The 16,249-nt window shown below is 49.8% G+C and overlaps 1 protein-coding gene and 1 non-coding gene across 2 annotated transcripts in view; one reads left to right on the top strand and one right to left on the bottom strand.

Annotated features, from left to right (window-relative positions):
* The first annotated feature begins 9,158 nt into the window (after positions 1-9,158).
* Positions 9,159-9,348, top strand: LOC126518435 (U2 spliceosomal RNA). Its single transcript, XR_007596397.1, has one exon. It is a non-coding gene; the product is annotated as a U2 spliceosomal RNA (small nuclear RNA).
* Positions 9,349-11,308: 1,960 nt separating this feature from the next.
* LOC126517674 (uncharacterized) overlaps positions 11,309-16,249 on the bottom strand; it is a 46,561-nt gene continuing 41,620 nt past the window's right edge. The window contains exon 3 of the mRNA XM_050167468.3: positions 11,309-15,886. Within this exon, the coding sequence (XP_050023425.2) occupies positions 12,110-15,886 (3,777 nt within the window). The 3' untranslated portion in view covers positions 11,309-12,109. The remainder of the gene's footprint in view (positions 15,887-16,249) is intronic.

Genomic DNA, 16,249 nt, shown 5'->3' with positions numbered 1-16,249 from the left:
CGGATTAGAAATCCTACACCCTATTGCTTCTTATTAGGGAGTCCTCTATAGCAGAGGACGTGGCCGTTAGTGAGCGCTCTATGAGCCTCACCAGTTTTAACTTCACCAAGGCCAGTGATATGACAAACGATGCCTCATTGTTCCTGAAAGAGTTCTGCTAAGCTAGCTTCGCTCGAGGGGTTCGGGTGTTAAACGTTGCAAGGGTCAGTTTCCGTTGGCGGCCCATCGGGGTCCAGAGGTCCTTAGCACTCTCTGCAGCATTACAGGTCTGACCGCCGCCTTGGTCAGGTGCTCCGCAGCTGCTGTGGACTGACGGCCATTGGTTGATTGAAAGAGTCATAAGGTAGGTAGCGGCCGAATACTGCACTAAGGAAGCCGATTCCTGTCTTGGCGAGTGAGTCTTTTTTGTCGAAGCTTAGTGGGCCGTCCTAGTTTGGTTGTAGCGTCATTGTATAGCCGCACTGGCTCTCGGCATTTGTTGCTGGTGTCAGGCGCTACTCCAAGCCCAGAGATGACGTGTACTGTAATGTGCAATTCAAGGTTACCACCATCAGATAAAAAAAAAGAAACAGACGATTTCAACTTCTGACTGCGGCAACTGAGCAACCGAGATAGTTCAGTGAGATAATCCTGTAGGCGGCGAGGCGTGAATATGGCCAGAGGATCCTACATGCCATTGGATCTTGCCGTTGAGTGCGGGAGTTGGCCGACGTTGAGGAGGATATTGAGATGAAACGGAAGGTTTATTTACATTATTTACAGTAATAACACAAAGTAATTAACCATCATAAAGTCATTGACGGCCCGCATCAAATCGGACGTTGCGGCCCGTGGCAAGAAGAAAGAAAAGAAAATGAATGAATGAGGGAATGCTTTTTTCTGCTCCCTGTCTCTTGCTTTTAACCCCTTCGGTCTCTCGGGGTCACGTCATCTTCGGCCAATCGTCGACCCCGCTCAGGTGTCGTCATTTTACTCTAATGGTAGGCGCCTGTGCAATTGCCGTCCCATTCGGCTCATGGGGTCGCTCCAAGGGCTCCACTGTCCGAGGGATGACTTGCCACGGCGTTGCCTCCTGGTTTGCAAGTGCTCAGCTAGAGGAGACTCGAGCGACCTTTCAGAGCTGCAAAACAGCTTCGCTCGGGACCAAGATTACCCGGAACTGTGCCAGGCTCCCGTTGCACTTTCGGGAAGAGTCAAGCAGGGGGACAATAGCTCGACGTGCGGCGCACGAGGTGGGGGTCGCCAACTTGTCTGAGAGGTCCGGGAACGTGTTAGACGCCCTTCGGCGCACCTTAATTGGGTGCGACGTCGATTGGATGTGGTCTGGTGAACTCAAAGGATGCCACAATGCCTAAACTCCTAAACAATGCCTAAAAGCTCCCTGGATTTATCCACGATAGACGGGTTATGCGTAATGCTACTCACGTTCAAAAATAATGAGCACAATGCGCTCGCTTCGATTACGAAATGGGAGTACGCTTCAGCGGCACGCTGCAGAAGTTGTTGAGGATAAATTCTTGTACAATTATTATGTTATTAAGTGTACTGTGTTAACATCTAATAAGCATTCAGTTCCCCGAATACGTTTGCAAGATAGGTATTAGCAAAGTCATGCGTAGTAGGTAGGCTTGCGCAGGGGAAATCTCGTCCACTTTTTTTTAGAAACCAACGCCATATTGGCATGTATATGCATGAATACTAAAACAGATCTTAGGGATTTGTCCACTTTAGGTTGTTGCTTTGGGTTCTCACTATAAATTCAGCGCAACATACGTTAGTATTGTCAGTCTGAGCCATTTTCGTAAACCTTACTTGCCGAAAAACTTCCTCGATTTATCAACGATAGACGGGTTTTCGGTTCCTTGTGACGCTTGGCATCGCCAATTCTATTTATTAATTCTTGCTTATTTTCAGGCTACTGTTGGAATGTTTCCGTTACTTCACGTTGGAAAATGTAGCTGCGTCCTAATGCACTGCGTCGCTGCTTAGCTTGGCGAGCCTTAGGAGCTTACGCTGCCATCGCGTGCATCGCATTTTGGGTCGCGACTTTGGTAGGTGTCTATCGGTTGCGCCTGTGCTGGGGCGAGTGACCCTTCGCGAAATCTCCTCGAAGCTCTCTGGAGATGTCGCTGTGAGCTGCAGTATTAAGGCTTGTTGATGTTTCATCTGTTGCTACAATTGTTGGATTTGTAGCTGCATTGGCTGCTGCACTTGCCGTTGTGATTTTTGCGTAACATGTTGGTTGTTGTTGGCGTGTTTACGGTAGTCTGCATGGTCGGTTGTTTTGGAAGCTTTGCTGCGCAGCTCACCTCAGGCACTCTCGTTGCCTGGAAATTCTGTCTGCACGCTCGTGATTGTGACCAGGAGTCCCGACCCGGGCTTCTTCCGGTCGGCTGTACTACTTACTGACTGGCTTAACTGGGTAGCTGCCGCTTATAATTTTTGGGATGAATAAATCAGTGGAAAATGCACTAGTGCACTTGCATGTGATCTCTCTCGATGCCGCTTTTTGAGCTGAGTCGAATGATGTAGATTCTGTGTGGTTTCGAAAGCGAAAATCTCCAGAACTTTCCTACTGAAATGGGAGCCCACGTAGCGAAATTTCGTTGTTGCTGCTGTTCCTCTGCTCAAGTGGCACATACCCACCGCGGGGGATCGACTAAGAATTGGGCGTTTAGCAGGAAATGGATAAAGAAAGTTCCGAAAAAGAAAACACTAGGAAATTTCTGTTCCTGTCGGCTTCTTCTTTCTTCTCATCCATGGGAACGGAAGAGTCGCTTTTTCTTTCTGCCTCTGCATCAAATTTGACGAGGATTGTTGCATTTGAAAGAACAATATAGTCTAGTGACTGGTGGCAGCAAATTGTTTATTTACGACGGTAGTTTCTTTATAAGAATTGTTGAAAACCGCAACGTTTTCGAAAACGAAACTACCAAACGGAGAGAGAGAGAGAGTAAAACTTTATTCAATGTAAATAAAATAAGGCACGATGGTTGGAGCCCCTATTCCAGGGCCCCACTGGCACGAGCGGCTCGCTGGGCTTGGTCCAGAAGAGCAAACTGGCTCTCCCGACCCTCGTCCGCAAGCCCCTCTGCCTATTCCTCATTAGTGGATGTTGGTGTAATATGGGACTGTCTATGTGCGGAGGCCTCCTGGGGCACTCCCATGTGATGTGCTTTAGAGTGGGTGTGTCTGTGCACCACGGGCACTCGTCAGTGAACCTCGTGGGGTGTATTCTGTGTAGGTGGTGCAGGTTGGGGTATGTATTCGTCTGAATACGACGCCAGTCCCTCTCCTGTTCGCTGTTTAAATCGGAGCGAGGATGTCCAAAACGTCTCCGCTCCTGCCTTTGCTGTAGGAGGATGTCACGAGAATTCGGTGGAAGGACGTCGCTAGGCCATGCCGTTGCTCGGACGTTCAAACCTCGAGCAATACGGTCTGCCCTAGCGTTTCCTGCCAGTCGCTCGTGTGCCGGACACCAGACGATAGTGTGGTGCCCCTCTAGTTGAGTGCCTAAAATTTTGATTATTGATTTGGGTGCCGTTCCTTGTAAAAACAGGCGGCAAGCCGCTTGTGAGTCGGATAATATGACAGCCGAATTGGTTTTGCGCTCGGCGTCCTGAATGGCCAAGGCGATGGCTGCAGCCTCTGCCACGCATGCCGAGGAGGTTTTGAAGGATGCCGTTGTTATGTTGTTGTTGCATGTAGAGACTATGCTGAAAGTGTCTGAGCTGGCTCGACTGGCATACGTATAATACACCCCCGGTCCCATGCCGAAACGTTTGTGAAGGGTCTTTGCCCTTGCTCTGCGTCGTCCGGGATAGTACTTGGGGTGCATGTTTTTGGGAATTGGGGCCACCGCGATGTGCGATCGAACATTGCGGTCTATCTGTGCCGTTTCCTCTCCGCAATACTGGGGTCTCAAGGGAAAGCCTAACCTCGCCAATACTTCCCTGCCCTGAGTTGAAGAACAGTCTTTCTTTCTGGACATATAACGTCGCGACTGCGTACTCGTCAAAAGTATTGTGCAGGCCCAGTCCCTCGAATCTCTCTGTGCTAGTGCATTCGGGAAGACCAAGGGCGGCTTTGAAGGCTTTTCTTATTATTGCGTTTGCCTGTTTAATCTCTTGGTTTGTCAAGGCCTGATACGGAAGGGCGTATGTGAGTCGGCTAATTACGAATGCGTGAACCAGGCTGATGGTCTCTCCCTCAGTTAGGCCGTCTCTGCTTTTTGCCACTCTCCTTATCATTCTGGCCACGTTTCCTGTGACCGCCTTTAGTTTTTGTAGGGTGTGAGATGTTCCAGCATTCTGCTGTATCCACATCCCTAATATTCTGAGTGTCTCCACTTCACGAAATGGCACCCCGTCGAGAGTCAGAGTGAGCGGCACCCAGTCCTTCTTTCTTGCGTACTTCGCACGCACGCGAATGAATTCCGATTTTTCGGGTGCGCATGCCATGTCCGCCCCCCTCGCGTATTCCACGACTGCGTCTATGGCCTTTTGAAGGGTTTCTTGCTTCTCCCCGTAGGACCCCTGGTGAGCCCAGAACGTGATATCATCGGCATATATCGCACATATCGCACAACCGAGAGTCGGGTGTTTATCTAGCTCCAGGGCTAGCTTTCTCATCCCTACATTGAATAGCAGTGGCGAGAGTATAGCTCCCTGAGGGGTACCTCTGTCGGGACAGTTGAAGGTGTCGGACCTCGTGGAGCCTAATCCGATTGTGGCCGTGCGGTGGCTGAGGAACGAGCGCACGTAGTTATAAATTCGCGATCCGCAGTTCACCGCTTCCAGTCCCTCCAGAATAGCGTGGTGGGAGATGCTGTCGAAGGCCTTTTTGATGTCCAATGCCAGTACAAATTTATCTTCCGACCCTCTGTTGGGGTGCAGGACCTCGTGCTTTAGCAGTAGAAAAATGTCCTGCGCTGACACGTGGGGTCGGAAACCGAACATGTTGGAGGGGAACATGTTGTTTAGCTCTATGTGGTTCGAGAGCCGGACCTGCACAACCTTTTCAAAGAGTTTCCCCGCGCACGACGTTAGGGAGATGGGTCCAAGGTTGTTGATGTTACGAGGCTTACCTCGTTTTGGAATAAGAATAATTTTTGCTTCCTTCCATTCTTTTGGAAGGACGCCGTCCTCTGTCCAGACCGTGTCGTTAAAGAATTTGGTCAAGCTCTTTAGCGTGTCGTCACTTAGATTGCGAATCATTGCGTTCGTGACCTGATCTACCCCTGGGGTCGTGTTTTTCTTGAAGGAGTGTGCCGCTGCGTAAACCTCTTCAAAGGTTATGGGGGCGTCCAGTTCCGGTTGGTCCTGACCTTCGTAAACGGGTTTGGTGGACTGCCCGGTCGGTACAGTTCCTACGTATATCTCTTTAATTTTGTCTATCATGTCAGCTTCCCGACCTTCAAACTCGTTTTCAAGCAGCTTAAGTGTGCGATTCGCGACTGTTTTTGTTCCTCCCGGGTCAATCATACTTCGAAGAATACGCCATGTTTTCTTTGTAGTCAACGTGCCCCGAAGCGAGTCGCTGAACTGACGCCAATTGCTGTCGCTTAACTTTTGTGCGTATTCGTTAGCTTCCTGCGCTAGCTGAGCTATCCGTATCCTGAGTTTACGATTAAGCTTCTGCCTTTTCCACCTTTTTGTGAGGCCTCTCCGGGCTTCCCAGAGATGCAACAGGTGACGATCCACGGCTGGAGCCTCCGTTCTCGTTTCAATTGTTTTGGTGACCCTAGAGTGAATAACTCGGATCTGCTCGGCCTATTCTCCTACGTCTGTTATGCTGCCGATTGTTTTCTGTTTTTCACGAAATTTGGTCCAGTCGGATAGCCTTGCCTTGCCAATAGCTCTTCGAATCCTGGCTGCATTAACCGATATGCTTAAGATATAGTGATCACTTCCTAGGTTTTCACCTAGGTTCGTCCATCGCGTCTCACTTTCGTTGTTAGTGAACGTGAGGTCGGGGGAAGTGTCCTGGGACACGCTGTTCCCGATTCGCGTTTGGAGATCCGGTTGAGTTAGCTGGAAAAGTTCGTAGCGCTCTACAACGTCTGCTAACAATATGCCTTTGGGATTGACTCTACTGTAGCCCCAGTTTGAGTGTTGAGCGTTAAAGTCGCCTAACAATATTAATTTGTCCCTACCTTGAGCGAGTCGAACCGCGGTGGCCACCACGTTTTCAAAATCCGCCTGTTTTTCTCTGGGAGAACTATAAACGTTGACAATAATTGTTTTAGGTTTGCCCCTTTTCTGCGGCCAAATCGTGATTCTGGTACTGAATAGGTTCCCGGAAAAAATAATTTACGCTAATCGCGACATCCTTCTTGGCAAAGGTGGCTACTTGAGGGTGAGGGTGAGCATAAAGCTCGTAGCCTTTGAGTTTTTGATTTTGTTTCCCTATTTCCTGAATACAGATAACGTCGGGAGGGATTGGCGCCGATTCTATGTAGTGCGTGAAATGAGCCAATTTAGTGCGTAGCGTGCAGCAATTCCATTGCCAGATTTCAATGTGTCCGGTCTTTGTGTTGTTTGCCATATTATCCATGGATATTACTGTCGCTATCAGTGTGCTCTATAGCTTTCGGTGTCCTGGTAGGAGCTCCCGGACTTTGACTGACCCTCTTTCGGGGGACGGCTGCGGCTTTTGTTTGCACATCCTCTACCATTCGTTTGAGTTTGTGTAGCTCTGCAAACATTAGTTGCATGTTTTGTGCCAACTGTTGCAGCGTTAACGAATGAGTGCTGGAGGCGGTACCTTGTTGCAGTGATGTTTGTGGTGGTGATTTGGAAGTGTGGTCCGCAATTTGTATGGGTTGCTGTGATGTGCTGTTGTTTGCCGTGCGCTTAAAAGCTTCAAACTCGGCTCGTAGCTCGGCTAAACTGTTTCGAAGTATTTTGTTTTCTTCTACTATTTTCTTGTACTACCAAACGGAGTTGTACTACCAAACGGAGTTGCTGACTACAAGTGAGTACGACAGACGCCTTGCACGCGTCATGTTTTCAGAGACAGCATGCGCGTACGGTACGTATCGCAATTGGAATACATTCCATCCGCAAGGAACGCTTACTTCCTCATTACCGTGCAGCCGCAGATGCGCAATCGCAAGCTTTCTGGCCTTTTTTCTTTTCCTTATCCCGCCTGGCCGGCTCCGTGGTGATGGTGATGATGATTTGATGGCACCCCTTTTATTCGGGACGGTGACAAATATTCACCTAGCCTGCTTCATTTAATCAGATATGCTGTACATGTTCTTTATCTAGCATTTTCGAATACATCCCCTTAATTTGTTTTTCTTCAAAATCTACCTTGTACAGCTAGCTATGATTTTATTAGATCCGGTTGTCTCAATGTCTTACATGCTTGTTTCTTTTTTCGCCAATACTCTGAACGTCTCTTGCTTATCTCGACTGCTGACCGGTTGACGCGTCCGTCCACTTTTAAAGCCAAGCACTGCTGGAAAGTCAACGATACCTCCGGTTCTCACTGGGTGAATCCCTTCGCATCACACTGGGATGTGCAGAGTGATCTCCGGATTTTTGCTACAGCATACACATTCCTCATCTAACTGCGAATATTAGCTCCGGTATGTCTTTGTCTTTAGTCACTCAGCTCGAGCCTCAAATAGGCAGGCACTTGCCTTCGTGTTATAATACAGATTAGCCCAAGTTCTTTCTTCTTTCTGGGTTCGCGTGGGCAAGCGCCATCTGATGGGGGTGCAAGGAACGTAGCGGCGTGCGTGCTCCGCTGATTGGTTGGCCTATTCGGCAAGAGATCAGCCAATCCACAGCCACGGTCACGAAATTCGGCGGCGTTCGCAAAGGAAAGCTTCACTTTTAATATGGTGTAGGTCACCCAAAAGGCGAAGCATAGATTGCGATAACAAATTATTTTACAGCTGTGCGAAGTAACGAAATTAGTCTTATCCGCTCTATAAACGTCTAAACATTCGATTATGGCGTCATAAACGTCTATAAACGTCTAAATATTCGAAAAAGTATGGCGTCACGCACCCACAGGCAAGCATGAACACATCTCCCTCGATGACCATGGATACTCGCTGACAGAACGTTGAGGTGAGGAAGAGCGACAGCAGTAGCCAGTGAATCCATGCTATCTCTTGCTTCAGCGCGAACTAAGCGGCGAGAATAAAGCTCACAGCAAGGTACAAGCACTCAGCGCGTCTACATTTTCCATTCCCCGAAGGTCGCTTGCAAGAGGGGCACGCGCCACCACCGCGCGCAGCTGCGCCATACGCAGCCTCTGCCGGAGTAGAACGCCCACTGCTGCCTTGTGCGCGATGGAACACGGCGCGCATCCTCCCCGCTTTCATCCCTTTCGCGCACTACGTTGAGCTATCATCTATGTCGGCTCACCCTTGCATCGTTTCACTCGCACCCACAGCATACGGTGCGCGGCCGCGATGTTATTGCACTCGGGCTTTATACGAAACATCGCTGCGATGACGACGACGAAAACGCTGGAAATGCGCCTGGAGTGTCTATGTAATTGCTATCGCAATAAACAAAAATTCAGTGCCATTCCACTCTTCCACTCTATGGAGGTGGATGACCAACGAAGCTGTATATGAGGGCCCCTTAATTTCGAACTGTTCATTGCCGTGTACCTAACACCGTATGCATGTAAATGGATGGCGAGATGTGACTAGTCGCTCCTCCATGATGTTGAACCTCGGAAGAGGAAGAGGCACCGGCCTGTATACATACCCGTGTATTGCTGCGAAACGCGCACGACACCTTTTACAAACGAATCCCGGCACGTAGAATAGGCACGCACATCAGCGTGCTCTAAACGCACACACTTTTTTAGCGTAGCCAAGGCAATCGTGCGTTGATCGACGTCCCGCAATGCAGCAGTGGTTGTGAGGTCCCTTCGAAAACCACATGCGGTCCCACACAACACAGGCCACACCAAATTAGTTCCCCACAAACTACCTCTGAAACCTGGCTGTTGCGCCGGAGCAACGTTCCACGTTTGCGGGATCAGGCCATGTGGTCGGTTCGCATTTCTTTCCGCCTCGCGGTCCTGGCAAGCAGCACGCTTACGGGACCGCCACCACGGGAAAGTGTAAGGAATGGAAAGGAGATACGCAAGCATTTGGAAAGCCGAGAAAGAGTGCGAACGTACACATGGCCATCGGGGGTCAAAGCCTAGTATCTGTTCTTATCAGCTTAATATATTTTACGGGTTGTATTTGGACCTAAGATATAAAACTTATTTTTGGAAGTTGGCGGAGTGCTTAAAGCGTGCTTAAAGCGGTCCGACCTCCGCCGCGGGTCGGACCGGTATTGCACAATCTTCGGGATCGGCTCATGTATGGGGAGAAATCCTCGATCTACACGACTGGATAGACAGACACAATTTTTTCCACAACCTAGCCATAAACAGATACGCTAGAAAAAAAAAAAACGGCGGTGTCCGTGACGTATGTGTGACACGATTTTCCGGCTCCGGTATGGGACAACGCAGGAGAGGAATTTTGCTTGCGGAGGCTATACGTGTCACGTGGAGAGACATTCTTTGTTGTCAGTGAAGCTTGCCTCCTGAAAAGATGGGTTCGTGGCACTTCTATCTCTGCCATTAATAAACCGATTCAAAAAATGCTTGCGGTAGAGAACTCCCTTGATGGCACGTAACAACTTCCCGCGTATAACCAATATTTGCTATGGGGCCTTGTGAGGGGCCCTTTAATGCAAACTTTAGCTCGGGGCCAACTCCAATGCCGCCTATTCAAATAGACGTAAGACGCACGAACTCTTTTATGAGATAACTCTTTGACCGATTTCTCCGTTGCTGGGCGCAGTCGAGTAAGCGCGATAAACATGCGGCCAATCTCGTCTGAATGTATGTTTAGGCACGCGCCAGCACCCGACATGCGAGGAAATTGCAGCCGCGCCACCAGATGGCGCACGGTGTCCAGAGGGAAGCGTGACAGAGGAGCCTGGCTGCCTTACCTGCCTCATGCATGGCCTGCTTCAGCGCTGGCAAGCTGGAGTGTCGATCGCTACATCGTTTCAATGGAAATTCCATTAACGTCGACAGACATCCTGAGATGGCGTTGCCAGTTATTTTCTTTTCTTTAGGATATGCACTGTCTTGTGTTCATTGTTCGACTAGTTAAAAGTCAGCCTTTACTTGTGGTATCCGATCGGTTCTTGCAAAGGGAGTTCTCTTCACCAAGGCATACACGAATGATGGCGCTCCTTTCGAAACGTTGGCTTTAGGCCAGCTTCTTCGCACGCCCCCTTATCATCAGCTCAGTCCACCTTAGTGTGACCCCATTGATTATTACCAACATTGACTAACTCTCAGCAAACGCAACATATTTCCCCACAACGTCTGCGAATTAATACACGTAGTCTTTATCTGACGCCGCACTTTCTTGAAGAAAAAGCTAGAAAGGAACACGAACTTTCAAGCAATAGTGCAAGGCACCGCAAGCAAAATAAAAAAAAAACTGGTAATTTTTATTTTTGTGAAGATGGGCAGCAACGCTTGGCTGCATTGAAAGTAAGCATAAATGTAATAGACCCTAACAGAACCTGTCAAGATGTAGCATAGCACGCGCGCTGAATAACAAAGATATACCGAGTGTCCCAGCTAACGTGGACCAAGCTGTATTTTAAGAAATAAAAACGGGGCTAAGAGAAAAAGCGATGGGACCAGTGGTGTTTTGTTAGCAGTCGTATTGCGCACGCTGGCAAATTTTCCTGTTATTGTTCATATGGCAATTACTCAAATGTATTTACCCATATTAAGCATCACTCGCGTATTTGCATTAGCTCGAGTGTCAAACGGTGCGTCGCATTGGAAAACGTGTGCTCAACCGTTTCCAAATCGCTACATTTGCCCCAGTTATTTTTTCCGCGCTTCGATGTTGCGGCGCTAAACGCGAAATGGAATTCGAAGTGACGGAGGGCCCGCGCAGGTCGCGCGCGAGAGAACGACGCTCTCGCAAGGGGTTTCAAAGACTCCATGTCTCATTTTATTGTGACCGCAAGAAAACTACACGGTGACATAGTGCTTTCTAGCACGCAACCATGTCTGACTTGCTTTTAGTTTTCTTTTACTTTTGTACTGTTTTAGTCGTATCGCCGCCCTAAGCCAGTGCGCAGTGCTCCAGAAAACATCATGACCCGGCTGCTTGCTCGTAGAAGCAGCCAACAGCTACGCCACCACCTCGTCACTTTTTCGCGGTCACCAAGTCAGCCATCGAGCCGTGCTCATTGATTTGCCCGCCTTCACTTCGCATTCTTGTCCGTGTTTTGCGCCACAACATTGAGCCACGAGAAATATAACTGGGGAAAACGGAGTGATTTGTAAGCTGCTGAATATGATGTTTTCATGTGCGATGCACCATTTCACATTCGAGCTTACGCAATTCTGCAAGCAACTTTAACTTGGCCTTTAATTTTGACTCATTAGGTAATCAATACTAACAGAAAAATTCACCAGCGGGAGCAAAGCGACCGCTGACAGAGCACTTTTGGCACCATCGTCGTATATTGTAGCGCTCTTTTTTTAATCAGCTTAGCCCACATTAGCTGCGACACGGTGTGTAAGAAAAAATGAAATATTTGTGTCCGTGCAAGTTAGCTTACCTGCGGCACTACAAATATCTTGTACAGGGATTTGGGGTATTCGCTCTTGGCTTAAGCGCGTCAACAGGGAATACAAACGAACACAGGGTAGCAAAAGAAGGTGACTGCGCTCTTCAAGAAATCGGAAATGCGGTCACTGCACCGTCATCGCGACATTGCTCGCAAGCTGTCTGCCTACAATGACTCAAAACAAAACACAGAGCATGTCCTTGCAGACGAGCGTAGTCTTTTCGGATATTTCACCGCCCCGGAAGTGCACAATACGGCCTTGTTCGCTTCGCTTCTATGACGGGCACAAATGTGTTAAGAGTTTCCGGAATGTGGCACTCTCAAACGAGCCCGGGTCGCAGTATCAGGAACACCACACCTAGCTGTGTACATGGACATGCAGCACAGATCAGGATTGCACCTGCGGAAGGGGCCATTCACTCTGTGACAGAACAGCATTCTCCCGTGAGGGCGTGATGACGAGAATAGCGTCACTTAGTGGATTTTGCGACGTCATTCGGACCTTGGAGCTTCACGCCCCTGATGGTCATGAAACTGTTGGCTAGCGGGTTGTTGCTCTTTGGTGGCTTAAGCAGTTGCTCAATCGCTGTCCTGTCCACCTGTTTCCGCTCTTGCTGCGGCATCACGAGTTTCGCGGCGAGGTTGCGCACGTTGAGGTGACCCGGCCAACGGAGTGCAGATTTGCGGGACTCTGCATTCTCAGCGCTTCTGGTGGGGTCTTCCACGGTGATCGGCGCCACAGAGGCGGCGCCTTGCAACTGCCGTGCGTTTTGGGCGCCAATATTCGTCGAGCTGGACGCCACTGCCGCAGGCTGCCTCGCAGGAACGCTCAGAGGAGTGGCCGTGCGCTTAGGATTGAGGGCGACGTGCGCTTTCTGCGAAGCAGAAGATCTTCCTAGTGTCTGAAGGACCGGTCCTCGCAGTGTATCTTGAATTATTTGCAGCACGCGCCGCTCATCGTCCTCGGTGGCTTGCACTGTCGCACCGTCACGCCTGTCCCAAGAGTCGTCGCGGCGCGTTGCTATTCCTCCTTCGGCGTATGCCACCCGCCCGTCCGCGTCGTATTCGCCAACTCTGTCAAAAGAGAATTGCTCGTTGGAACAGCTGGCGACTGCGTCATCTTCGCAGGGTTTATTCTGATGTTCCCTGCCGAGAAGCCGCGAGGCGTCGTGGAAAGCATCTCTCCCTTTAAACAAATCATGTTCCCGTTCACCTGTCGTGGAGATGCCACGTTGGTTCCCGAGGAGGACGTGGTCTTGTGAGTCTTCAAACGCCTGTGTTTGCACGTTTCGCTGTTCCGCTGCTGCGAGCATGCCGACGCCGTCGAATGTAACAGCTTCGTAAAAGCCGTCTGATAATTCACAGGGTGGAACACCGGAGTCACTGACTTCCCCATTGGCATGAAAAACACCGCAGCGATAACCTGTTTCGGCCTTTGTGCATGGTATTTCTCTGCTAGTATGTTCTTGGGGTCTCTGCTCAAAGCAGAATTCTGCATTGTCCGTGGACCGCGAACCTGTGAAGCCGCGTGGAAATCCTAAAATATGATCATTGCCTTGTTTCTCGTTAGAAGGGCCGAGTTCCCATTCGCGAGAAAATTGAGCGTTCAAAGCTACTTCAAGATTGTGCGAAACATCCCGAACATCTTCAACCATATTACGCTTTGCTCCAGGCATTCGCGAGCGTGAAACATCACTTGTCCTGACGTGTGGCATTTGACTGCCAGGGGACGTTTCGGAGCAGTTGGCAGCGATTCCAGCACGGATTTCAGGACAGTCGTCTTTGAAGTCGTTGGAACGACTGAGGTTTTTCACTACACCACCATCGGTATCGGCTGTGAGTTGGCCAACCCCCAGCCTACCAGGCACTTTCCGACGGTCATTTTCCCAACGTGCTGGATGCTTGATGACGCCGAGTAGGGACGGCTTGTTTTGCCAGCCTGCATATTTCATATCACTTGTGGCAACCAAGGACCCAGATACGCTATTTTTGCGAGCTGCCCACACATATGCAGTGCCAGCGTCTGCTGAATCGGACATGTCAGAGCTTTCTGACAAATTGTGTCCAAAAGAAGTTTTGTGGAGCGGCAAGTCGGCGTTACAACCATAATGATCTTCTGCCTCGTTCAGCGTACTATACGCAGAGGTACTCCCATTGACAGGTGTCCTGGAACGAGCATCCACGCGATTGTACCTAAACTTTGTCAGGTCGGGCAGGTCGTAAGCGCCTGCGTTCAGCGTCTTGTCCCCACATAGCGCTAGTGGCACTGTCGCGGCGCGCTTTCTAGCGGGGAAGTACCGTGTGATGCGATTGGACTGATCGCACAGCGGCTTCCTCTTGCGTTTGTTTCGGAATATCCCCGACGAGTCGAGCATGCGAGTGTTCCTTTGTTGTTTCCCTCTAGCAAGTTCACTGCTTCTCCCGTTTGTTCCTATGCCAATTTGCTGCTTGGTGTTGCCGCTCAGTGGTTTATACCAGTCGCTTATCTTTCCGCGAGCTCCTAGTTTTGTGGTGCTCATGTTTTCCTTGAGCCTTTCTAGTCTAACTTTACGGCGTGGTGACACCTCTTCCAAAAGATCTTCTGGAACTTTGGCGTAAATATACCCGGAGTTTTTTGCGGAGAAGCACTTGCTGGGTGATTCTGTTTGTTCGCTTAGTCTCACCTTGTGGCCAGTATTTGAAATCAATGAACTATCTACTGTCTCGTCGTCCGCGAATGGTTGCAGCGTAATCCGTTCTTCATCGATTATTGGACAATCCGGCACCGGCGAACCGAAGGCACTGTTGCCCGTTGTATCCCACCTATCTGCGGTCGATTCGGTGGCAATAACTTCGTCAGGCATACCTTCAAAAATTGCAGTACTCCAACCTTCTTCAAGCGCGTCCTGCTCCGGTTCGCAGCACCTTTTGGCTCGGGGCTTTGTACCCGCTTTTTCGTTCTCTTCTTCCAAGGAAGTTCTTGCAACTGGAAAGACGGCGCTGGAGTCAAAGGGTGTCACCCGAGTGTGTATTTGGGGAGAATTACTGGGAACAAAGGACGTCTTGATGCCTCGTTCAATGCTGTATGCTCTTGAGCAATGTACGAGCTCCTTGTCAACGTGAGTTGCTTTGTCAATGCCTCCTGATAACGGCGTTAATGACACACCCCGTTCGAATGGCACCACTGATTGCTTCGGATGAGAAGCAATACTATAACGTATTGGAGTGCCTTCTGTGTGACGCTCTTGTTTCTCCTGGTTGCAGCTGATTGGTTGCACCGACTTAGCATCGCTGGCGAAATTGTCGACAATGTAAGGCGATGGTTCAAACTCGACGGCGGTCGAGGTGCCGAATGTTATATCAGGCTCTGATGACTCCGGTAAAGCATCATCCCAGTCACATTCAAAGATGCCACTGAATTCTACCACTTTCGGTTCCATCGCAACGTTTCCTGGGTTTTTTGTTGCAAACGGCACATCCAAGTGCATCTGGTTAACCGTGCGCGGAGCAACTATGGCAACGTTATCCTTCTTGTCCACGCAAGTCACTGCCATTATCGACAAACGCTGTGCATGTGACGAGTGTTCCCGTTCACTTAGAGCCTCGATCGACCTCTCTGTGATGTTTAACACTTCATCAGAGAATCCTGATTGGTTAAAGTTTTCTTTGACTTTGGTGGCAGGACAAGGTATCCCGGTAGCTTCAGTGTCCTCTGTGCAGTCACCTCCGAGCTTCTCGCATTCGGCAACGCTCTCTGATGGCCGGCTCAGATTCTCTGACCCCTTCTCGCTTCCCGCAAGTTTACGGAGAGCCTTCGCAGAATTGACCAAGCGAGCGTCTTCGATCCCCGAGTCGATTTCGCGCTCTGAGAGAATGGTCCCGCTGGCATTGAGCCCTGCGTTTGACACGACACTGCAGTGCTCCGCCGTCGTGCCGAACGTCGACGGCGTGGACAGCGTATCTTTTTCGCGATGGGTGAACTCGGAACTATTCGCTGCGTTCCCTTGGTTTTGGCAGAGTTGCCCGTTTCTCTGTGTCACCACTTTCGCAGGGTGCCCAAGGTCAGGACATTTGTCGTCGTCGCTGTCCCCTGGCTCGCCAACATTTTCTGCAAAGGTCAATAGCGTCTGAGACTGTATCTGTTCGACGACAGACGGTTGACGGGTCGCAGGGTCTGCAAAGGCGTTCGCACTTTGTGACTCGTGCGGCTTCTCTTGAGACGAAATCATCTTGCTCTCTTCGATGACGGCGTCCAGTGCTTTCGAGACCTGTTAACGTGAGAACCAAAGAGGCAAGGAATGTAATTAAGGCTTGCGTTGGGCCTCATTGCAATGTCATACTTGTGTGTTAAAAGCAGTGCTGCAAAGCTGAACCACAGGGACGAAAACAGCACATACAAAGCGCATCTATCAACTGTTTATTAAAACAAACAGGGGGTGTATCTTGCAGACTAGAACAACATGTGCAAAGAGTAATGCGCAAACTGAGCTTGGCACGTGCGACCCATCTGTCAGGTCCTTTCCTAAGCAAGTGGTTAAGCCAAATTTTATGTTGTGCGCATGCTCCGGATGTTTTCCTGGTTGTCTAGGATTGCCAAATGCCTGTCTGTGAGCGCGATCGACGGTGAACAT

Source organism: Dermacentor andersoni, chromosome 11 (genome assembly GCF_023375885.2).
Source record: "Dermacentor andersoni chromosome 11, qqDerAnde1_hic_scaffold, whole genome shotgun sequence".
NCBI classification, from domain to species: domain Eukaryota; kingdom Metazoa; phylum Arthropoda; class Arachnida; order Ixodida; family Ixodidae; genus Dermacentor; species Dermacentor andersoni.
This window is presented reverse-complemented; position numbering and strand designations above follow the sequence as displayed.